This window comes from Gigantopelta aegis, chromosome 10, assembly GCF_016097555.1.
Source record: "Gigantopelta aegis isolate Gae_Host chromosome 10, Gae_host_genome, whole genome shotgun sequence".
Lineage (NCBI taxonomy): Eukaryota > Metazoa > Mollusca > Gastropoda > Neomphalida > Peltospiridae > Gigantopelta > Gigantopelta aegis.
Window position 1 is genome coordinate 2,097,163 of NC_054708.1, and position 25,499 is coordinate 2,122,661.

Consider the following 25,499-nt stretch of genomic DNA (forward strand, 5'->3'; position numbering starts at 1 on the left):
AGTAGTGTTGTTAAACAAAACAAACAAACTTTTTAACTGTTTAGTGATGGATGATTATTAATGAAGTCTATTGTACAGATGAGTATATCTGTATATGATGATAGTCTTTTACCACATATAGATACAGGTGAGTTACTACATTTGATGATAGTCTGTTACCACAGATAGATACAGGCATGTTACTACATTTGATGATAGTCTGTTACCACATATAGATACAGGCCAGTTACTACATTTGATGATAGTCTGTTACCACAGATAGATACAGGTGAGTGATTACATTTGATGATAGTCTGTACCACAGATAGATACAGGTGAGTGATTACATTTGATGATAGTCTGTTACTACAGATAGATACAGGTGAGTTACTACATTTGATGATAGTCTGTTACAACAGATAGATACAGGCGAGTTACTACATTTGATGATAGTCTGTTACCACAGATAGATACAGGCGAGTTACTACATTTGATGATAGTCTGTTACCACAGATAGATACAGGCGAGTTACTACATTTGATGATAGTCTGTTACCACAGATAGATACAGGTGAGTGATTACATTTGATGATAGTCTGTTACCACAGATAGATACAGGTGAGTGATTACATTTGATGATAGTCTGTTACCACAGATAGATACAGGCGAGTTACTACATTTGATGATAGTCTGTTACTACAGATAGATACAGGCGAGTGATTACATTTGATGATAGTTTGTTACCACAGATAGATACAGGCGAGTGATTACATTTGATGATAGTCTGCTACCAGAGATAGATACAGGCGAGTGATTACATTTGATAATAGTCTGTTACCACAGATAGATACAGGCGAGTGATTACATTTGATGATAGTCTGTACCACAGATAGATACAGGTGAGTTACTACATTTGATGATAGTCTGTTACCACAGATATATAAAGGTGAGTAATTACATTTGATGATAGTGTGTTACCACAGATAGATACAGGTGAGTTACTACATTTGATGATAGTCTGTTACCACAGATAGATACAGGTGAGAGATTACATTTGATGATAGTCTGTTACCACAGATAGATACAGGCGAGTTACTACATTTGATGATAGTCTGTTACCACAGATAGATACAGGTGAGTGATTATATTTGATGATAGTGTGTTACCACAGATAGATACAGGCAAGTTACTACATTTGATGATAGTCTGTTACCACAGATAGATACAGGTGAGTGATTACATTTGATGATAGTCTGTTACAACAGATAGATACAGGTGAATTACTACATTTGATGATAGTCTGTTACTACATATAGATACAGGCCAGTTACTACATTTGATGATAGTCTGTTACTACAGATAGATACAGGTGAGTTACTACATTTGATGATAGTCTGTTACCACAGATAGATACAGGCGAGTTATTACATTTGATGATAGTCTGTTACCTCAGATAGATACAGGTGAGTTGATGCATTTGATGATAGTTACCACACATACATGTAGATACAGATGAGTTACTACATTTGATGATGGGAGGTATGATAGCTTGCCACACATTTCTAGTTAAGCAATAAGTGTGTGTTTTATCATAGTTGTTTCTAACACAGTTCCGGGTTGCATGGTATAAACATTTATTTATCAACACTGATTGAAGTTGTCAGCAAAACAGATAAGATGATGCAGGGCTCGAAATGCAGTGTTAGTACATGCACCGGTGCATGCTGATTTTTGCGTGTGCATGTAACTTTTAAAACTGGGTGCACGCGGTTCATGCTAATATTTTTCAAGTACTGTGTATTGCATATACTAGTATCCTGTTGTCTACCAGATTCAGACTCAAGTTGTTGAATTTTGCGTATGCATTTTGTAATTTGTTCGCCACATGAAAACGATAACTTTTATCCTATGGGCGCATCCATTTTGTATCCCATAATCCTACTTACAACAATGGCGCCCTTTCGGTCATTTCCGTGAAATATATTTGCGAAAATTGCCGGCAATATCTCGGTTATATCCGTGAACGGTATTAGGGAAGGTGGTCAAGACCGACTTTGGGGTATCCACGCGCATAACACAGTTGTTGTCATCACTGACAAATTGAACTCCGCCAGATCTGTGATCAATACAAAGCACCGTAACTGCCTTGAACATTTTCACCTCAGATATGGGCACTTGATCAGATGATTGCGAACGTGCAGGTGCGTTACTCGCGTAGTTGACTCGAAGTCAGCCAGTGATTATTTCAATCGCAACTTCTCGTCGAATTCCGTAGGCTAATTTATATTATACCAACAGATCTTATTGAGTTAAAAAAGTTGATAACTTGCTTAATACAAAACACAAATATTCGTACGTTTTTGTAATAGGCCTATTATAGATTTCTGTAAGGCGTTTACTTTGGGTGAAATTTTCAAATTTGATCAAGAATCAGTAATAAACGCAGTTGTATAACGTTTCAGTACTGTTAATAAATAAATAAATATAGGTGTTGCCGAATAATTCCGAATAGCATCGTATAAAAACAAAAAACGAAGTTGCCTTATTTTTGGTGCATGCAGAATTTTAATGGTGCATGTAACTTTTTTTTCAGCATGCACCTGGTGCATGTAGATTTTTTGTTTTCATTTCTAACCCTGTGATGGAACATGATTTTTACCACATTTTCATAACAACAGGAAGTTGGTTACTTCCATTTGACAGGTTAGGGTAGAACAATGGTTATTAAAACTTATGATACCCAGGCATTGAATATGGGCATTTGTTTTTAGGATTAAACCATCATCATCATCATCATCATCATCATCATCATTTAATATAGATATTTTGGAATTTTGTCTCTATTAACACACAATACATGTGTATATAAATACTCAACACCACTGTCTGTAGTTAATGCTTTAATTGATCCTTTATTTAGATTACATGACAGTGCTTTATAAACATCTATTAACACACAATACAGGTGTATATAAATACACAGCACCACTGTCTGTAGTTCATGCTTTAATTGATCTTTATTTAGATTCCATGACAGTGCTTTATAAACATCTATTAACACACAATACAGGTGTATATAAATACACAACACCACTGTCTGTAGTCATTGCTTTAATTGATCTTTATTTGGATTACATGACAGTGCTTTATAAACATCTATTAACACACACTACAGGTGTATATAAATACACAACACCACTGTCTGTAGTTAATGCTTTAATTGATCTTTATTTGGATTACATGACAGTGCTTTATAAACATCTATTAACACACAATACAGGTGTATATAAATACACAACACCACTGTCTGTAGTCATTGCTTTAATTGATCTTTATTTGGATTACATGACAGTGCTTTATAAACATCTATTAACACACAATACAGGTGTATATAAATACACAACACCACTGTCTGTAGTTAATGCTTTAATTGATCTTTATTTGGATTACATGACAGTGCTTTATAAACATCTATTAACACACAATACAGGTGTATATAAATACACAACACCACTGTCTGTAGTCATTGCTTTAATTGATCTTTATTTGGATTACATGACAGTGCTTTATAAATATCTATTAACACACAATACAGGTGTATATAAATACACAACACCACTGTCTGTAGTTAATGCTTTAATTGATCTTTATTTGGATTACATGACAGTGCTTTATAAACATCTATTAACACACAATACAGGTGTATATAAATACACAACACCACTGTCTGTAGTCATTGCTTTAATTGATCTTTATTTGGATTACATGACAGTGCTTTATAAACATCTATTAACACACAATACAGGTGTATATAAATACACAACACCACTGTCTGTAGTCATTGCTTTAATTGATCTTTATTTAGATTACATGACGGTGCTTTATAAACATCTATTAACACACAATACAGGTGTATATAAATACACAACACCACTGTCTGTAGTCATTGCTTTAATTGATCTTTATTTAGATTACATGACTACTTGATGAACATCTATTAACACACAATACAGGTGTATATAAATACACAACACCACTGTCTGTAGTTAATGCTTTAATTGATCCTTTATTTAGATTACATGACTACTTTATAAACATCTATTAACACACAATACAGGTGTATATAAATACACAACACCACTGTCTGTAGTTCATGCTTTAATTGATCTTTATTTAGATTCCATGACAGTGCTTTATAAACATCTATTAACACACAATACAGGTGTATATAAATACACAACACCACTGTCTGTAGTTAATGCTTTAATTGATTCTTTATTTGGATTACATGACTACTTGATAAACATCTATTAACACACAATACAGGTGTATAATAAAAAAGACTTGACTGTGTTTAGCTACACGATCATCTTGTTAAGGGGTTGTTTCTTTTTAAGATGCTCTTGTCTCACACACACTTACTTCTGTTCTTCACAAGAGTTTGTCTTGTGACTTCCTCATCATCACAGAGAAAATGAGACAATTGATCCACGGAATGACTTTGAACTTGCAATCACAATTATAATCAACTTTGTTTGTGGAGCACTCTTGAGTTGTCTTCATGTTTACAGCGTGATGTAGACTGGCCAGGGCTTGTTAGCGGTAGTCACAGAGAGTAAGTGAATCTCGTGTAGGATGTCTCCCAGTAGATGAAGCAACTGAGCAGTGAATGGCACGGTGGTGCTTCAATCAAAGAACAAACAGGCCGAGTTCTTCAACTGGCTGGAGTGGTTGCACACACGGCTTTCAACAATTGGATCAACTATTTGTTCTTGGATTGAGAACTGCAAGTGTGGCTTGGATTAACTCTAGACGTGATTGCAAATCGTATTCTCCTCTTCGGTGACAGCTAGTGGTTCCATCAAGGGTTGTACAATCAGATGATGAAAACTTGCAGTGAAAATGTTAGTTAAAAATACGTACCCTTCAATGGAACAATGAGAGCATTCTGGTTAAATTGCACTTTGTGAAATCTTGTCTTCTTTCACCACCTGGAGAGTTACTTCTCTGATTAAACATTCAGCTGCAGATACCTTTGAAAATAACAAGATGTAATGACTTTGTTCTCATATTGTTATTTGTCAATCAAACATTTATTACAAAAAATTAGGGTAATTTTAGTTAAAATATCTATTTTATAGAATGTTGCTACTTCTAAATAAAATTTCAAAATTGTTCATTTTCCATGTGATGTTAAAATTGATACATTAATATATATAAATCATTTTAGCTAAGTCATTTTGAGAGCCAGATAATTTGTTGATGTACTGGTATAGCAATGACCTGGTCAAGAGTGTTATAGGGGCAGACCCTAGTTTCAACCTGTGAAAATTAACACTAGGTTTAGTTAATCTACAAACCTGTAACAAATTTGGATAAAGTTACAAGTGAGTGAAACATGCGTCTGTGACTTTGAAATGGTGAAATACCTTCTAAAAATAGACTAAAATTAACTAAAACTGTTACTTCTCAGTCACGTGCATTTTTTAAAATATGAGAAATACATTTTGTAATATTAAAAACACCAGGATAACCAAAAACACTTTGAATTGACGGAAATGGATAATTAAAAACAATAAAATATAAGTAAAGTATGATTTCATTTATAAAAAATGGCTCTAATAGTAAAAATATGCCTTAGAGTTAAAAACTAGGGTATGTGACAATGTCCCTTTAAAAACATGTCCATCATGAATATACTGTTTGACTGAACTATGTGTATGTGGATGCAAGTTGGTGATATCAAATAAACACTTATCATTTAGTTGATTCACTGTTTTTAAAAATATTTTGTTTATGCTGTGTGTGCATATTTGTTTTTTTTTTTGGGGGGGGGGTTTCAGCCATTGAAAACATTTTTCTAGATTTTTCTGAAACGGACAAGTGTTTTTCCTGAATTACCTGTATTCCAAGCACTGTCTAATTATGGCCAATCTAGGAGATCTGTAACAAATTACATTATTGTAAACAGGCTAAGAGTTAACATCAGGCTATAATTTAGGAGTTCTTGCTCCTGCATTTAGTTGTAACAGTTAATAGTGTTATATTCTAATTCTAGCATTCTGTCTGAGACAACAAGCTATGGTATTGATCTCACAGAAAACAGTATTTTAACCCATATACTGGAGTTTCCTCCATTCCAACCAGTGCAACTTACTGTCTGGACTTTCCTCTATTCTGACCAGTGCACCTCACTGTCTGGACTTTCCTCCATTCTAACCAGTATATCTGACTGTCTGGACTTTTCTCCATTCCAACCAGTGCATCTTACTGTCTGGACTTTCCTCCATTCCAACCAGTGCATCTTACTGTCTGGACTTTCCTCCATTCCAACCAGTGCATCTTACTGTCTGGACCTTCCTCCATTCTAACTAGTGCATCTTACTGTCTGGACTTTCCTCCATTCTAACCAGTATGTCTTACTTTCTGGACTTTCCTCCATTCTAACCAGTATATCTTACTGTCTGGACTTTCCTCCATTCCAACCAGTGCATCTTACTGTCTGGACTTTCCTCCATTGTAAACAGTGCACCTTACTGTCTGGACTTTCTTCCATTCTAACCAGTACATCTTACTGTCTGGACTTTCCTCCATTGTAAACAGTGCACCTTACTGTCTGGACTTTCCTCCATTGTAACCAGTGCACCTCTGTGACTGGAGTTTCCTCAATTTTATCCAGTGCACCTCACTGTCTGAACCAATGCCCCTTGACTAATATATCAAAGGTCCTGGTATGTGAATCTCTGCGTGTTGTGATATTCACAGGTGTCTGTGTAGTATGGTGACAGCACGTTCTGTATCTAATATTGTGAATCATGTGAATATTGTGAAAATATCCAGTTTAAAATGTGTTCATGTGTCATCAAACAGTTGATAATTGTTTTACCAGTGTCCACTGCAGAGGGTTAGATTGTTGTGTGGGTGGGACAGGGTTGTTAAACAAATATTTTTGAATATTTCATCATCTTTATTAGGATATTTTGAATTCTTTACAGTTTCTATAACATTTTTTGATAGAGTGTCAGTAGGCTATACTTTGTTAGAAATCTGTGATGCCATGAACTCAGTAGTCAGCCAGATGATATGATTGACAGTTGACGCCATCTTGAAAGTGACTTTGAGACTCAATCAGGATTTCTTATTTTTCTCTTATTGCTTAAACGATGTACTCTATTTCAGTAGGTTATGATAACACTGTACGTGCTAATATGAGAATAAAACAGGTTTACTTTCCATTTCACCTTTAATGTCTTGCTGTCCAAACCTGTCACAAGTGATTGCCCACGGTGGGATCGGGGAATCTCCAAGATAATTGGCTGGAGAAATCAGGTCCACGTCCAGTGTTCCAAACCGGCCATCAGCCCCAGGGCTTTGTGGGTAATTGACCGCTCAGATTGGTCTGATTGCAGCCTGCAAACGAACCTTGACAAGTCGCACCGTGGGGCCAACATGATATACTTGCAGGAAAATTGGGAACCTCGAACAAATGAGAAATTGGTAGGACATATTAAATTGGATTGGTGGAAAGGAGGATGACTAAAGTGGCTATTACGTGGGGTAGATTGTCTGTAAACATACAGCCTCACTATTGGTCTTATTGAGTGACTTGTAGCCACCGCCAGTTGTGTGAAAACACAACTCTTGGTGTGCACTTCGACAGACTTCAGCTCGGTATTGTACATATTATAGGGCAGGCAGAGCATTGGTATCAAGTGCCTTTGGTCACAGAATTAATCACTCTCATGCATTCCTTCTTCCCCATCTCAGCTAGTTGTTCATGACGGCTACAGCAATGGTTGTGGTATGTACTTTCCTGTTTATAGGAAATTGCATCTAAACATTCTGGGGGTTTGGGTGGCAGGGAGATCTTTTTTCTTCTTTTTGTTTTGTTTTTTTTGTTTTGTTTTTTTGAAAGAGTAGCCTGGTTGGCAGTAGACAGGTTGTTTCTCTGTTTCTTGATATGAAGAAGCCTTGAAGAAGGTATTTGTATTTCTAAACTAAAGTCCTGTTATTAATTAATATAGGCATGGCAGAAGCAAGTAGACATTGGAGGGGGGGGGGGGCTGACAGATCAAGGGAGGAAAGCGCCCGAATTTCTAGGGTGGGTTTACTACCAATAATAAGATTTGCTACCAGTGATATTTTTGATTCAGTATTATTCGGGGAGGTAGAGCCCCCATCCCCCCAACACCCCTGCTCCGCCATGCCTGGAATACCGTAGCATTTCTACCAGTCCTGGTGTCTGGGCAAGGACCACAACTCTGGTTCTATGGCAATCTCACATCCTGTTGTGTTTCTGCTGACTTCGTCATTAGAGAAGTTGAACTTCATCTGTGTGTCCCTCGGTGTAGAACAGGAAATAGCAGGCCTTGTGGGATAGCTTGATTTACAGGAAGAGACTGGTGTAGCATCCACACTAATTGAATTATCTTCTCACAGTGGGGTTTGTAGGATCGATCCCCACCAGTGGACCTATTGGCTTATTTCCTCTTTAACCAGTGCTGGCTTGTGTATCACTGTACTGGCACTGTGCTTGTGTGTAAAGGCGTCCTTGCTGATTTCAAAACTATTATGTGGTGGTAGCGGGAAGTTTATGTAATAATCGTGATGTCCCAGTTATGTTTTACAGTTGGCGGCCACTAACTAAGACGTGGGTTGAGGTATTCATGTTTGAGATGGCTGTGTAAATATTCTTAATGTGATGATCACTAGTTTCATGTTAATAATGTTAACAATACATGTATATATGTAAATATTCTTAATGTGATGATCACTAGTTTCATGTTATTAATGTTAACAATACATGTATATATGTAAATATTCTTCATGTGATGATCACTAGTTTCATGTTAATAATGTTAACAATACATGTATATATGTAAATATTCTTAATGTGATGATCACTAGTTTCATGTTATTAATGTTAACAATACATGTATATATGTTGGTGTAAAGTCTGATACAGGAATGAAGGAAGGAAATGTTTTATTTAATGATGCACTCAGCACATTTTATTTACGGTTGTATGGCATCAGACATATGGGTAGGGACCACACAGATATTGAGAGAGGAAACCTGCTGTTGCCACTTCATGGGCTACTCTTTTTCAATCAGCAGCAGGGGATCTTTTATATGCACCATCCCACAGACAGGATAGTACATACCATGGCCTTTGTTACACCAGTTGTGGAGCACTGGCTGGAACGAGAACTAGCCCAATGGGGCCACCGACTGGGATCAATCCTAAACTGACCGCACATCAAGCGAGCGCTTTACCACTGGGCTACGTCCTGCCCTGTAGTCTAATACAATGTGTATTTAAACCAAACTTAGTCCTAACCAAATTACCTAGCTTCTTTATACATCTTTCTGTTTGGTGTTTGTCTTTGGTGTGCTGACAATGTGTATTTAAACCAAACTTAGTCCTAACCAAATTACCTAGCTTCTTTATACATCTTTCTGTTTGGTGTTTGTCTTTGGTGTGCTGACAATGTGTATTTAAACCAAACTCCCAAACTTGTTTCTAACCATTCCTTCATTCATTCATTTGTAGTTATTTTTATGCTTATATCCAATTAAGGTTCAAGCATGCTGTCCAGAGCACACACTTCAGCTATGTGGACTGTCTATCCAGGACAGAGGATTAGTACGTAGCTAGTGAGAGAGAAGTCGGTGTAGTGGCCTTACACCTGCCCATTGAATTGTTAAAGTCACTCTGGGTTAGAGACAGTACTGGGCGGTGAACCCCGTACCTACCAGCCGTTTATCCGATGGCTTAACCACTAATCACTGAGGCCGGTAGTTTTAACCAGGTCATGGTCAGATTGGGTCAGGTCATAGGGCTTAACGTCCACATTCAGAGCAGGCTGTTGTAGTGTATGCCTATCATGGGCACAGGTGTCGACTTATGCTCGTTCCTTCATCCAGGACAGGAACTTCTAACTAAATCACCTGGTTCTTGGAACATCTTTCAGTGTGGTTTTGTTCTTTGGTTTACTGACTGTGTATTTCAACCAAGCACAGTCCTAACTAAATCACCTGGTTGTTGGAACATCTCTCAGTGTGGTTTTGTTCTTTGGTTTACTGACAGTGTGTATTTCAACCAAGCACAGTCCTAACTAAATCCCCTGGCTTCTTGGCACATCTCTCAGTGTGGTTTTGTTCTTTGGTTTACTGACAGTGTGTATTTCAACCAAGCACAGTCCTAACTAAATCACCTGGCTTCTTGGCACATCTCTCAGTGTGGTTTTGTTCTTTGGTTTACTGACAGCGTGTATTTCAACCAAACCCTAACCGTAATTAAATCACCTGGCTTCTTGACACATCTTTGTTTGGCTTTGTTCTTTGATTTACTGACAGTGTGTATTTCAACCAAGCACAGTCCTAACTAAATCACCTGGTTGTTGGAACATCTCTCAGTGTGGTTTTGTTCTTTGATTTACTGACAGTGTGTATTTCAACCAAGCACAGTCCTAACTAAATCACCTGGCTTCTTGGCACATCTCTCAGTGTGGTTTTGTTCTTTGGTTTACTGACAGCGTGTATTTCAACCAAACCCTAACCGTAATTAAATCACCTGGCTTCTTGACACATCTTTGTTTGGCTTTGTTCTTTGATTTACTGACAGTGTGTATTTCAACCAAGCACAGTCCTAACTAAATCAGCTGGCTTCTTGGCACATCTCTCAGTGTGGTTTTGTTCTTTGATTTACTGACAGTGTGTATTTCAACCAAGCACAGTCCTAACTAAATCACCTGGCTTCTTGGCACATCTCTCAGTGTGGTTTTGTTCTTTGATTTACTGACAGTGTGTATTTCAACCAAGCACAGTCCTAACTAAATCACCTGGCTTCTTGGCACATCTCTCAGTGTGGTTTTGTTCTTTGATTTACTGACAGTGTGTATTTCAACCAAGCACAGTCCTAACTAAATCACCTGGCTTCTTGGCACATCTCTCAGTGTGGTTTTGTTCTTTGATTTACTGACAGTGTGTATTTCAACCAAGCACAGTCCTAACTAAATCACCTGGCTTCTTGGCACATCTCTCAGTGTGGTTTTGTTCTTTGGTTTACTGACAGCGTGTATTTCAACCAAACCCTAACCGTAATTAAATCACCTGGCTTCTTGACACATCTTTGTTTGGCTTTGTTCTTTGATTTACTGACAGTGTGTATTTCAACCAAGCACAGTCCTAACTAAATCAGCTGGCTTCTTGGCACATCTCTCAGTGTGGTTTTGTTCTTTGATTTACTGACAGTGTGTATTTCAACCAAGCACAGTCCTAACTAAATCAGCTGGCTTCTTGGCACATCTCTCAGTGTGGTTTTGTTCTTTGATTTACTGACAGTGTGTATTTCAACCAAGCACAGTCCTAACTAAATCAGCTGGCTTCTTGGCACATCTCTCAGTGTGGTTTTGTTCTTTGATTTACTGACAGTGTGTATTTCAACCAAGCACAGTCCTAACTAAATCACCTGGCTTCTTGGCACATCTCTCAGTGTGGTTTTGTTCTTTGATTTACTGACAGTGTGTATTTCAACCAAGCACAGTCCTAACTAAATCACCTGGCTTCTTGGCACATCTCTCAGTGTGGTTTTGTTCTTTGATTTACTGACAGTGTGTATTTCAACCAAGCACAGTCCTAACTAAATCACCTGGCTTCTTGGCACATCTCTCAGTGTGGTTTTGTTCTTTGATTTACTGACAGTGTGTATTTCAACCAAGCACAGTCCTAACTAAATCACCTGGCTTCTTGGCACATCTCTCAGTATGGTTTTGTTCTTTGGTTTACTGACAGCGTGTATTTCAACCAAGCACAGTCCTAACTAAATCACCTGGCTTCTTGGCACATCTCTCAGTGTGGTTTTGTTCTTTGGTTTACTGACAGCGTGTATTTCAACCAAACCCTAACCCTAATTAAATCACCTGGCTTCTTGACACATCTCTGTTTGGCTTTGTTCTTTGGTTTACTGACAGTGTGTGTTTCAACCAAACCCTAACCATAACTAAATCACCTGGCTTCTTGGCACATCTCTATGGTTTGCCGATTCAACGTTGAAACATGTTTTTAAGAAATGCTTCAACATTATGCATATTGGTATAACCAACATAAAAAGAGAAACTTGGCAGTTGCATTAACGAATATCCATGGCATTAGTCTTGTAGATTTTTTTTCTTCAGAAAATTGTTTCAAGAAAATCAATATTTCAGGCTTGATAAATTGTGTCACTTGAATAGATTTTTCTTAAGACACACGTCGGAAGACATTTAGATTGAAGTGCAGGGGGGACAGTGTGAAAACAGACCTGGGAGATTTGAACATTGGTGTAAACTATTTATGGCTTATGCAAAACAAATTTGAATCACCCAATTTGTTTTTGCATAACTCATCATGGACTATGTAAATTGTGTCCTAAATTTAATGCGTAAAAGAAAAAATGGCTTATGCAAAACAAAATTTGTGTGAGTGACACACGGACAAAATGATCATTCTTGCAATTTTATGAGAAATGCAAACAGACTCCACACAGATTTTCACTGTAGTCTGGTATTTCCCACCAGGACAAAAATTAAGTTATTTTTAAGTGTTTTTCTATCACGTGCAGTGATAAAGTTGACTAATTCTAACTGATGAGCATTACAGATGCTTGTAGTTAAATACACATTCATGACACCACCATACAGTTAAATCTGGTCTGTGCTTTATAAACGCCACAGACACATAACAGGACACCCTGATGGATGCTAACAGATATAACATGACACCACCATACAGTTAAATCTGGTCTGTGCTTTATAAACGCCACAGACACATAACAGGACACCCTGATGGATGCTAACAGATATAACATGACACCACCGTACAGTTAAATCTGGTTTGTGCTTTATAAACGCCACAGACACATAACAGGACACCCTGATGGATGCTAACAGATATAACATGACACCACCATACAGTTAAATCTGGTTTGTGCTTTATAAACGCCACAGACACATAACAGGACACCCTGATGGATGCTAACAGATATAAAAAGACAAAGTGGTCACTTGGGGCTCATTCTGTCCTGGACAGGAGATCTGCCAGAACCTGCAGTGAATATGGGCATGTTACCGGTAATAGAGTTTTACTTCCTTCCACGACTGGTATATCAAAGGCCATGGTACATACTAACCTGTCTGTGGGATGATGCATATAAAAGATCCCTTGGTGCTAATCGAAAAGAGTAGTCCATGAAGTGGCGACAGTGGGTTTCCTCTCTCATTATCTGTGTGGTCCTTAACAATATGTTTGACACCATATAACCGTAAATAAAATGTGTTGAGTGCGTAGTTAAATAAAACATTTCTTTCTTTCTTTCTGTTATAGAGCTCTGCTACGTGTATTTGGAGCATTCACATCAGCTGTGTTCTGGCTGCAGTTAATAAGCTCACTGTATATTAAACATATCACAACTAGCACTTATGACTATTTATAAGACATATATTTGTGTGTGTGTGTGTGTGTGTGTGTGTGTGTGTGTGTGTGTGTAGAGAGCATGCTAACCTGTGTATTTTTATCAGATAAGTTGATGCTGTGGTTTGTTATCATACAGAAATTGTTTTAATTAACCTTTGTAATGAACGCATAGTTTTGTTTTACATGTTCATGTCAAAGGTGAAATGTGATAGTTTACTTGACTATTATTCACTGTGGCTGGCTGGCTGCATGCTTCACAAAACAAAGTGTATTTTGTTGAGTGACACCACTAGAGCACATTGAGTAATTTGTTAATCACATTTTGGATGTGAAGCATAATTTGTTAATTCTGACACAGTCTTCAGAAGAAACTCGTTACATTTTCTGTTAGCAGCAAGAGATAGTTTGTAGTACAAGTGGATTGACACTACTGTTGGTCAGACTTCAGTGACTGGCGATATACTTAGGCAGACTTTAAAATCACAAATGTCTGAAACACCAGCCATATTGACTAGTATTTATTTATTATTTTAAATCATGCACAAGATACCGATGTCTGGGCAGGCTGGTCCACTTGACGATAGGAATTTCTTCCAATAATAGAAATGGACAGGTGCTTCAGACCGACAAGAATGACAAAAGGAGGACCGGCAAACACACGTTTTAAAAAAATAATTTCGGTCTCAGAGATCGAGAATCGGTCCCAGACCGGAAGAAAAGGGTTTTTCCCCACCCCTGGTTTGTACATGTATAGACTTTTCACAAACAAGACAGCACATACCACCACCACTAACATAATTTAGTACTGTTTGATACAGAGAAAAGCAACATTCGACAAAGGGCCAAGGACTAGTGGATTTTGGGTCTGGGTTTGTGGAAACTGTATTACTATAATACATAGGGCACTAGCCAAAGCTTCTGTGAGGGCTCTAAGCGACTTTCTCAAACATTTGTCACACACTGAAAAGACCAATCTCTTCATAAGTGATAACAGACTAGCACATTTTAAATGTTTCGTTCATTGACAATAGTGACATGTTCAGAACCAGACCCAATCAAATCTGATTCATACAAGTACCCCACTTTATCTCGTTAAAATGTCTGCCTACGATCATAGCCAGTGGGGGCAGCATCCCTACGTTGGAGTGGTTCTTTTAACAAACATCACAATCTGTTTTATGTAGCACTTTTACACAATCCAAACAGCAAATGGTTAACGGGCACAGCTATTGATTTCAGGGCAAATTTCTTTCTTTTTTTCGGTTTTTGGGTGAAGAAAAAAAACTTTGATTACAATGTTTCTGTTTTTTGTATAATTCCATTTGACATGGAGGGTGTTGATGGGAAAATGTCGCGCAGGCTCTAGTGATGCAATTATCAGTGTATAATTTGGCGAGTTTGTCTCAGGTGAATGATAACGCTCAGTTAGATGATTACATCTGCCACTGCTGGCCGTCAGCAGAAAGTCGTCTGCTAATATTTAATTAGTGTTTAGAAATAAATCACTTGTTATCTTCTACAACACCAAGTAGCTTTCGCCAAACTCCAGTGTCTCTTGTGTTGGGGGGTACAGACTTCTTGTTTTAAGGGAGGGAACAGTGTGGGATCTTAAGGCTCAAAATTCATTATTTTGTAAAGATGGGAAGCAGTGTTTGCCTCTCCAGGTTTAACCTCGAAGCCAATGTTAGAAACTGAGAGGCAGTTGTAAAAATAGTCTCACAATTACAGGCCTTTTGATTTCATGGTAACGATCGTTTCCGGTACTGTGTCAGTAGCATGTCAGTAAAATCACAGAACCGAAATTTTGTTTGCCATGATTATTGTATCGAGTACGACTATTCAACGAAAATAATATATACAGTTTCCAATGGGTTCCCGTGATCACAAGGCACAGAACCCAAAAAGTGTTTCCCAAGAAGTTTGAAATCCTAAGGCCTGAATTAGAGACGTAGTCCAGTGGTGATGAGCTCGCCTTATGCACCATCAGTCTAGGATCGATTCCTGTCAGTGGGCTATTTCTCATTCCAGCAAATGCTTCGTGACTATTGTAACAAAGGCTGTGGTATGTACTATCCTATCTGTGGGATGCTGCATATAAAATATCCCTTGCTGCTAATCGGAAAGAGTAGCCCATTGCGTGACAGCAGCAGGTTTCATCTCTCATTAGCTATATAGCCGATGCCAGATAACCATAATTTAAAAAAAAAGCTGGAATTTTTCATTAAATGAAAGCTTCTTTCTTTCCTTGTTAATTTTAGACAAACGTGTAACTTTTTGACTTCAATAAAGAAGACATGAGACAGACATTGATAAAAGATTATGATTTGTAGTATTACTCCTGGAAATGAGGATTTCTTCATAAATGTCTAGATTACTATAAAACACACACACACACACACACACACCACACACACACACACACACACCACACACACACACACACACACACACAAAACCCCACCATAAGATGGAAAGCAGAAAGAGCATGTAAACGTAATTACTGGAAATCATCTTGTGCATTCTGAGTGGCATTTTCTGTCTGCCTCCTGTCAATTTAGAGACCATAGATGAACTGGCTCAGTCAGTGTAGAGTTTGTCTGACTTTGTTTTACTTTGTTTGGGTCATATCCTTGGCAGACCAATTGTATTTTTTCTCAATCCAAACTGTGTCACACAACTTGTATATGAAAGGCTATGGTATGTGCTGTCTTGTCTGTGGGATAGTGCATATATAAGATCCCTTGCTGCTAATGGAACATATAGTGGGTTTCTCTTGAAGACTATAATTATCACCTGTTTGAGATCCAATTATTACCTGTTTGAGATCCAATTATTACCTGTTTGAGATCCCAATTATCACCTGTTTGAGATCCAATTATCAGCTGTTTGAGATCCCAATTATTATAACTTTTAGATGGTTTTAACATTCCGATTCCAGAGAAAATCCATGGAAGGTTGTGTGTTTTTTTGTCTGTTATTTTTTTCCTCTCTTTTTTTTTCCTTTATTTTTTTGGTCTTGTTTTTTTTTACTTGAAAATAACTAACGTCATTTTCCTAAAGTCACATCCTGGGTCACCCGGGAACAAATTTTGGTTTCGAATTCCGTCCCCGTCATCGTGATCATCCACATCCCAGGAATAATCGGAAAATTACATTTGTCCACTCATTAACCAAATTGGCTCCACTTAAATATAGATTGTTCAGCTCACTGAAAGCTCTAGCAAGAAGAGCGTCTTTTTTTACTCACTTTAAGATCATCACAAAGTAAAATAACTGATTGGAATGGTACATAAATTCACATTTAAAAATTGCTCTTCGAACAAAAAACGTAGGCGCAGCCATCTTTTTTTTTCTTCCTTTGTGTTTTCCTTCGACGAACTACTGTAAGCTTGAATACTTCGATTACCCAGAAAGCCGCAGTGACCTTGTCAGTGACCAATCAAAAGGCGTATATCACTTAGCTAAGATGTCTTCCTAGTAACAAACTAGTTTGTGTATGGTCAGTTTCCGATTCCTATTGGCTTACAGCTAAGTCATACCCACACGTCACTGAAAGGATGGTGTAGAGGAATTATTTTGGCACAATTTGATACTAAATATGAAGCTATTCACCAAATGGCTACCGCAATTCAAAGTGGTGAAAATGAACAAAGAACAGCCTAACTCGGACCATTGTTTCGATTCTCTGAATAATAACTCCAACTACAAATCGTAATAAAAAGGATTTAGACATTATTAAATTAAACGAGAGTAGTTTGAAATGATAACTTAAACATGTAGGTACTGTTTTCTGTCAAAATCGCAATTTTTACCAGGTAGTGTATTTTTTCACTAATTGCCTCATTACGCAAAATCGACAACTGCGACATGCGACTGATTTCGCCAGAGTGGGTCACATATTTATTGTTGGTAAAACAGTTACATTTATTATCAATCGGCTATCAATTCCTCAAAATGACAGACATTCCACCATTGTTATCAAACCAGAAACCACCTTTTAAGCTCAAAATTGGCCATTGTTTTTATTAAAGCTATTTCCAGTTCTTATGTTATTATTTCTGGCAAACTGGCAGGAAATAAAATTTATTGAATGCACTGCGTGTATAGCGTATGGGAACATGCGGTATAGTATGTGGGAACGTGCGGTACAGAATGTGGGAACATGTGGTATAGTGTGTGAGAACATACATACAGATTGTTGGAACATGCGGTACAGACTGGGAACATGCTATAGAGAGTGGGAACGTTGGTACAGGGTGTGGGAACATGCTATACAGTGGGAACGTGTGGTACAGAGTGTGGGAACATGTGGTATAGAGTGTGTGGTACAGACTTTTAGAACATGCGCTACAGTACAGAGAGGGAACATGTGTTATAGTGTGGGGGAACATGTGGTACAGAGTTTTGCACATATATGCAGTACAATGTGTGGGGTACAGTGTGGGAATGTGGTACAGGATCTTAGAATGTGTGGTACAGAGTTTTGCACATATATGCAGTACAATGTGTGGGGTACAGTGTGGGAATGTGGTACAGGATCTTAGAACATGTGGTACAGAGTGTGGGAACGTGGAGCAAGATATCTAGCCTGTAGTATCCTAAATGCCACCTGTCGTTGAGTATGACCAAGATTTGATCTGACTGCTTACTATCCTCATTTTAAACTTCCAAGGCTGAAGCATAGGTTCTGAGATGTACTTATAACTACAAACACTAGAATTGATGGCCTCTCCATCACCTTCAAGGGAGGAAATTGGGGATGTTGTGTGGTGGGGAGTGGGATCTGGAGAATGGGAAGAGGAGCCCGGAGAATGGGAAATACCAGGAGGTGGATACGAGCCAGATGTTGATATCCTGGGTGTGGTGGGGAGGAGCCAAGTGGATGGAGAGTAGCCCAGGGGTGGATAAGAGCCCAGGGGTGGGGGTCGGGATGGATAGCAGCCAGGTGATGATATCCTTGGTGTGGTGGGGAGGAGCCAAGGGAGGGTGGAGAGTAGCCCAGGGGGTGGATAGGAGTCAGGTGATGATATCCTGGATGTGGGAGAGTAGCCCAGGGGGTGGATAGGAGTCAAGTGATGATATCCTGGGTGTGGGAGAGTAGCCCAGGGGGTGGATAGGAGTCAGGTGATGATATCCTGGGTGTGGTGCGGAGGAGCCAAGGGGGTGGAGAGTAGCCTAGGGGTGGGGTGGGGTGGATAGGAGCTCATGGGATGAGGGTGGGCACAGATGGTACATACATTAATATTTTATAGGTGATTAAATTAATACATATAATTTCAAATATTTCAACTGTTTGGGAAGGGGGGTGATGTAGAAAATAGTTCCAGATTGGTATGAAATGCACATACAAAGGTTCTACATTGCTTATAGTCCATTGAGTTTTGCACATACTAAACACTAGTATATAATGGATGAAAACATCAACAGAAAAACCTTTAAGTACATCGTAGACATATTCCTCAGAAGAAGTCAGTTTGACCAGTCCCTTGTAATCACCTGGTCGATGAACAGACCTAACTATGGCTTCAAAGAAAGCTGGCAGAAGTCACTACTCTCAGTGACTGTGACAGTAATTATAATCAGGTATAACACACACCATCATTCAACTACCTAAACCTACACATATTGGTCAACAAGAGACAAAAAAAATATATATATATATATATATATAGCAATCTTATCCTCCTGCAAACATTTTTTTTTTTTGGTAAATAAGATTTTTTTTCAGGAAATAATCTAAAATTGTTTTGTTTTCACCTATGTAGGATAAAACCAGATGTGCTAAGTACTGTTTGTAAGGATAATGTGTTTAATCAGGTGTTTAATCAGGTGTTTATCCAGGTGTTTTGTTTTCACCTATGTACGATAAAACCAGATGTGCTAAGTACTGTTTGTAAGGATAATGTGTTTAATCAGGTGTTTAATCAGGTGTTTATCCAGGTGTTTTGTTTTCACCTATGTACGATAAAACCAGATGTGCTAAGTACTGTTTGTAAGGATAATGTGTTTAATCAGGTGTTTAATCAGGTGTTTATCCAGGTGTTTTGTTTTCACCTATGTACGATAAAACCAGATGTGCTAAGTACTGTTTGTAAGGATAATGTGTTTAATCAGGTGTTTAATCAGGTGTTTATTCAGGTGTTTATCCAGGTGTTTTGTGGGTCCCAACATAGGCCCCTTCCCAAGAGAAAGTGGCACTGAAAATTCACAATTTCTATGTCAAAAATTCCCAATATATTTAATTAATTATGTCTGTTCTAATAAATTAATTGGTGTAAATAAAACAGTGGTGTACTGCATCATTCAGTGGCCTGAAGACATATTCCAAGTATGACTTACTCTCACTAATTTTCCGTATCCCATCAGACAAGGGACTGTGGCAAAACCTCTTGGCTATAACCGTGCTAATGGGCACTGGATGTACGATGTATGTGATGATCAGCCCCTATTGGTTCAACTGGAGAAGATCGTTAGTTTCGTTGCACACCTTCTCTCCATCTCTTCCATATAATGTTTTTTCCAGACATTTTTTTTTACAATGCCTTAAGATGTTGAGCTGAAATTTTGTGTATTGCTTTATCATGTACTGTTACACATCAAGTTTGACTTTCATGGCGATTTATCATTTTTTTTTTATAAAATGTGATATAATGACTCCGTGACCATGTGATAAAGGTGTTCATTATGACAAGGTCAGACTGTACATATAAAGAATAACTAGTTAATGATGTAGAATATCAACTTTAACCTGTAATTTCTCATTCGGGCTTGTTATTTTACCTACATAGTACAATGACCTAGAGGTGAAATGAACAATTTGATAATTGATCTATGCATGTGACGTCTCATATGTGACGTCAAAAGTCATAATCTGCTAGCATACGTTTATGACTTTGTTTTAGTCATTCATCATAATCGGCCGATACAAACAGTGGTTGCAGGATATAAACATTTTAATTATTTTCTCAAATTACACCTCTAGCCTGTTTGGCATAAAGTCACAGACTCAGTACCCCAAAGCACAATTCACATTTTAATCACTTATTAATCGATCATTGGTTGTTTTCGGCCATTCCGTTCTCAACGCCATCTACTGGACAGCCGAATGATGGCTTTCACTACGGTCTACTGTCAGTTTTATTACTGATACACTCTTTGTTTTCTTTAACAACGCCATCACAGCACATTGATTTATTAACAATCGGCTATTGGATGTCAAACATTTGGTAATTGTGACATATAGTCTCAAAGAGGAAACCCGCTACATTTTTCCATCAGTAGCAAGGGATATTTTATATGCACCATCCCACAGATAGGATAGCACATATTATGGCCTTTGATATACCAGTCATGGCACAATGGCTGGAACGAGAAATAGTCCAATTACCCACCAATGGGGACCGTATTATTGATAAAATACAGTTTTATAGAAAACATTTCAATACGTTAATTGAGAAGAATAAATAAGTGACTGTGTGTGTAATCGCTGTTTGGTTCATTCACTGTTTGGTTTCTCAGAGCTTCTAGAATTTTTATAAAATCCACTAGCCATGGGATCAGTGATTTTAAAAATTTACTAGCAACAATTAAAAATTCACTAGCCCTACTTTACTTTAAGTTAATACAGTCTTACTAAATAATAGTAATAATCAGATATGTCACCTAAAGAGGGATGTAGAGCTTAAAAACACTAACATTCATGATTGAGAGGTTGGGGTGGGGGCAGGATATTCATATGTACAAAATAGACTTAACTGCATCAATGACCCAAAAAAAAGTTCACTAGCCGTTGGGTATGGCAATAGTAGTTATTTACTAGCCCAACAATGAATATCACTAGCCATGGGAGTGGGGCTATCATAATCTACAAGCCCTGTCTGGCATGGCAATAGTAGTTATTTACTAGCCCAACATTGAATATCACTACCTCACATTGAATATCACTAGCCATGGGAGTGGGGCTACCATAATCTACAAGCCCTGTCTGGCATGGCAATGGTAGTTATTTACTAGCCCAGCATTGAATATCACTAGCCATGGGAGTGGGGCTACCATAATCTATAAGCCCTGTCTGGCATGGCAATAGTAGTTATTTACTAGCCCAACATTGAATATCACTAGCCATGGGAGTGGGGCTACCATAATCTACAAGCCCTGTCTGGCATGGCAATAGTAGTTATTTACTAGCCCAACATTGAATATCACTAGCCATGGGAGTGGGGCTACCATAATCTACAAGCCCTGGGTTTCTTTCACTGATTCGTTCACTGTTGATTTGTTCACTGTTCCATTTGTCCACTGAGATCACTTGTTGATTTGTTCAGTTTCGTTTGTTCATTGTTTGATTTGTTCACTGTTTAGTTTGTTCACTGTTTGATTTGTTCACTGTTTGGTTTGTTCACTGTGTGACCACTGTTTAATTTGTTCACTGCAGGGTGTTCTACGTTTCCCACGACTCGCAGGACCTGAAGATCTGGAGCTACATCGCGCGTGACGGCCCCTCCAACGTCTTCAAGTGCAATGTCTTCAAGGCTTACAAGAAGGTTTGTTTTAATTTAAATCTATTGCCCGTCTCGCGAATTGGATCAGCTGCACTCACCCTTCCAGTGGTTTCTCATGCAGTCCCGTCTGTGTGATGGCCCCGAGACTGCCACCGGTGTCTGTTACCGTGGTAACAAAATAATGAGTCTTGTAGGCTGTTATTGGAAGTCTGTGGTGGATAGTTGGCTGCATATTATTTAACCTGCATCAGAGATATTAAATGTTGCTCTTAAAGGTTTGTGTAAATACTAGATTGTATCTGATTCACCAGTGTGTATCCTAGTACTGTTTACCAACAATTCTCTCTGAGAACAAGGTCACGGTGACCTGCTTATGAGAACTACCCAGTTCAACCATTTTATCTTTGTTTAATTATTTTGTTTTGGTTTTATTGACTGAAGAATCTTCACCCACATTTTGCATAAATCTCATTATGTGTATATATTACATTGTATCTAACACATCTGTATGAGAGAGAGACAGAGAGAGAAAGAGAGAGAGAGAGAGAGAGAGAGAGACAGACACACACACACACAGAGACAAAGACGGAGAGAGAGAGAGAGAGACAGAGACAGACAGACAGACAGACAGACAGACACACACAGAGACAGAGGGAGGGAGAGGGGCAGAGTGTGAGAAACAGACAGTGAGGGATGGAGAAAGTTAAGGTGTGAGAGAAAGGTGGAGGGAGAGTGAAAGAGAGAGAAATGAAGGGAGAGAAAGGGAGGGATTTGTCAGATGAAGGGAGGGATTCGAGGGAGATAGAGTGGCATATGAAGAGAAGGAGAGACAGTCAGTCAGAGAGAGAGAGGGGGAGGACAGAGGTAGAGGGAGGAGGAGGGGATAGAGAGAAATAGAGAGATAATGTGTGTTAATGTATGTTGTTGGGTCACGGAGGCTGGTGTTTGTTTCTCATTAGGTGACATCTCCTATCATAATGGTGCACTCCCTGCTGGTCCGGAGGCTGGTGTTTGTTTCTCATTAGGTGACATCTCCTATCATAATGGTGCACTCCCTGCTGGTCCGTGAAGCAGAACACGAAATCCTTATCTGTCTTCTTGGGTCTCACTGGGTACTCGAATATAGACTTGACTCCAGGCTCTCGGATATATTACCTCACTGTCTCACTAGGTACTTGAACATAGACTTGACTCCAGGCTCTCAGATATATTACCTCACTGTCTCACTAGGTACTCGAACATAGACTTGACTCCAGGCTCTCAGATATATGACTTCACCGTCTCACTAGGTACTCAGACATAGACTTGACTCCAGGCTCTCTGATATTACCTCAAGGTCTCAGTACGTACTTGAACATAGACTTGACTCCAGGCTCTCAGATATTACCTCACCGTCTCACTAGGTACTCGAACATAGACTTGACTTCAAGCTCTCTGATATTACCTGACCGTCTCACTAGGTACTCGAACATAGACTTGATTCCAGGCTCTCTGATATATACCTCAAGGTCTCAGTACGTACTTGAACATAGACTTGATTCCAGGCTCTCTTATCTTTTACACAGGACTTCTAGAATTTTATAAAAATCCACTAGCCATGGGATCAGTGATATTTAAAATTTACTAACCACATTTAAAAATTCACTAGCCCTACTTTACTTTAAGTTAATACAATTTTACTAAATAATAGTAATAATCGGATGTCACCTAAAGGAGTTAAAAACACTAACATTGGGGGTTGGGGGGTTGGCAGGATATTCATATTTACAAAATAAACATAACTGCAACATTTGACAATTTTTTGTTTTCACTAGCTGTCGGGAATGGCAATAGTAGTTACTTACTAGCTCAACATTGAATATCACTAGACATGGGAGTGGGGCTACCATAATCTAGAATCCCCTGTAATTTGCATCACAGTCTTATGAAGTACTCAGATATTTCTTAGTTACATTGTGGTCTCACCAGAGTCTTTAATTGGAGTGGTGTGCTAATTGTCACTGGAAAGTACATGTACCATAAGTGATAAAATAAATATTTAACTTAATATTGGAAATACTGAAAAAAAGAAAAAAGTGTTTTACCAGCTCCTAAGGTTTTTCAATATAATTAATTCTGCATATATATTGTGAATGGTTTATGTCTTGCAGCTTCTTTTATATATGGAGTGTATAAATGAAGTCAGTTTGATAGAGGAAAAACAAAAAGACACAGCCATCATATAAGATTGGTATGGTGTGTATTCCAACAAGACAGCACATACCATGACATCTGGGCCCTTGTTTATAAAACTTTTAGAGTCTAGATTCAGTCTCAAATGACATTAAATGCATGCAATATATATGGTGTTGCCATGATGATAAAGTATCACTCTATTAGTCTTGAGTTCAGACTAAAAGTTTGATAAGAGCCAGGCCAGATCTACGAGTGATGATGATGAGCACAACAGGAGATGAATGTGTTTTGATATTTCACAGTCACACAGATGCTCTATCCACAGGACTAAACTGACCCGTGTTTAGAATCTCTTACAATTTAATCACAGTACATCTCAAACAGTCACACAGATGCTCTATCCACAGGACTAAACTGACCCGTGTTGAGAATCTCTTACAATTTAATCACAGTACATCTCAAACAGTCACACAGATGCTCTATCCACAGGACTAAACTGACCCGTGTTGAGAATCTCTTACAATTTAATCACAGTACATCTCAAACAGTCACACAGATGCTCTATCCATAGGACTAAACTGACCCGTGTTGAGAATCTCTTACAATTTAATCACAGTACATCTCAAACAGTCACACAGATGCTCTATCCACAGGACTAAACTGACCCGTGTTGAGAATCTCTTACAATTTAATCACAGTACATCTCAAACAGTCACACAGATGCTCTATCCACAGGACTAAACTGACCCGTGTTGAGAATCTCTTACAATTTAATCACAGTACATCTCAAACAGTCACACAGATGCTCTATCCACAAGACTAAACTGACCCGTGTTTAGAATCTCTTACAATTTAATCACAGTACATCTCAAACCTTCTTGCAACTTTAATTCCTTAGTTTTTCTAAATAAAAACTTTCACAAGGCTTGTTGAAAGTTTCAAAGATTTATTGAGTCCATCACCTCTTCCATCTTACAGTAAAGGTAACCTCTTGACTGATAATAGCAGCTGTTGAGCCAGGTGTGTTTGTGTGCTTCTCTTGTGTCTAGAAGTATACCTAGCCTTCGAAACTGGACAGTTTGACTCAGTTTTAGTAGGTGCCAGTTCCTATCAGTCAGTAGCCATCAGTAGAAGTGGAATATGTGTCAAGCTGTCAGTGTTTATGTTAGTCAGATAGCCAGAGTGTACTAATGATTGCGGTGGAGGTAGAAAGGTGAGCTCACAGATTGGGCAGTAACTGCCACGTGTTGGCGGTATACCCTGGTATTACACATAGCGCCAGGCTTGGTTCTGCTCCCCTCTCTGACAGATGGTCTGTCTGTCTGCGGTATACTGACCAGTTCCATAATAATGGCCGTCTGTGTACACAAGCACTCAAGAATGGGCCGCA

General features: G+C 38.4%; 1 protein-coding gene across 3 annotated transcripts in view; it reads left to right on the forward strand.

The window, feature by feature from the left end:
* LOC121382925 (carboxyl-terminal PDZ ligand of neuronal nitric oxide synthase protein-like) overlaps nucleotides 1-25,499 on the forward strand; it is a 203,894-nt gene that overhangs the window by 144,941 nt on the left and 33,454 nt on the right. For all 3 annotated transcript variants that reach the window (XR_005959236.1, XM_041512605.1, XM_041512606.1), the window contains exon 5: nucleotides 21,868-21,976. Coding sequence is in view for 2 of the 3 variants with exons in the window: in XM_041512605.1 (XP_041368539.1) it covers nucleotides 21,868-21,976 (109 nt within the window). In the remaining variant the exon portion in view is untranslated. The remainder of the gene's footprint in view (nucleotides 1-21,867; nucleotides 21,977-25,499) is intronic.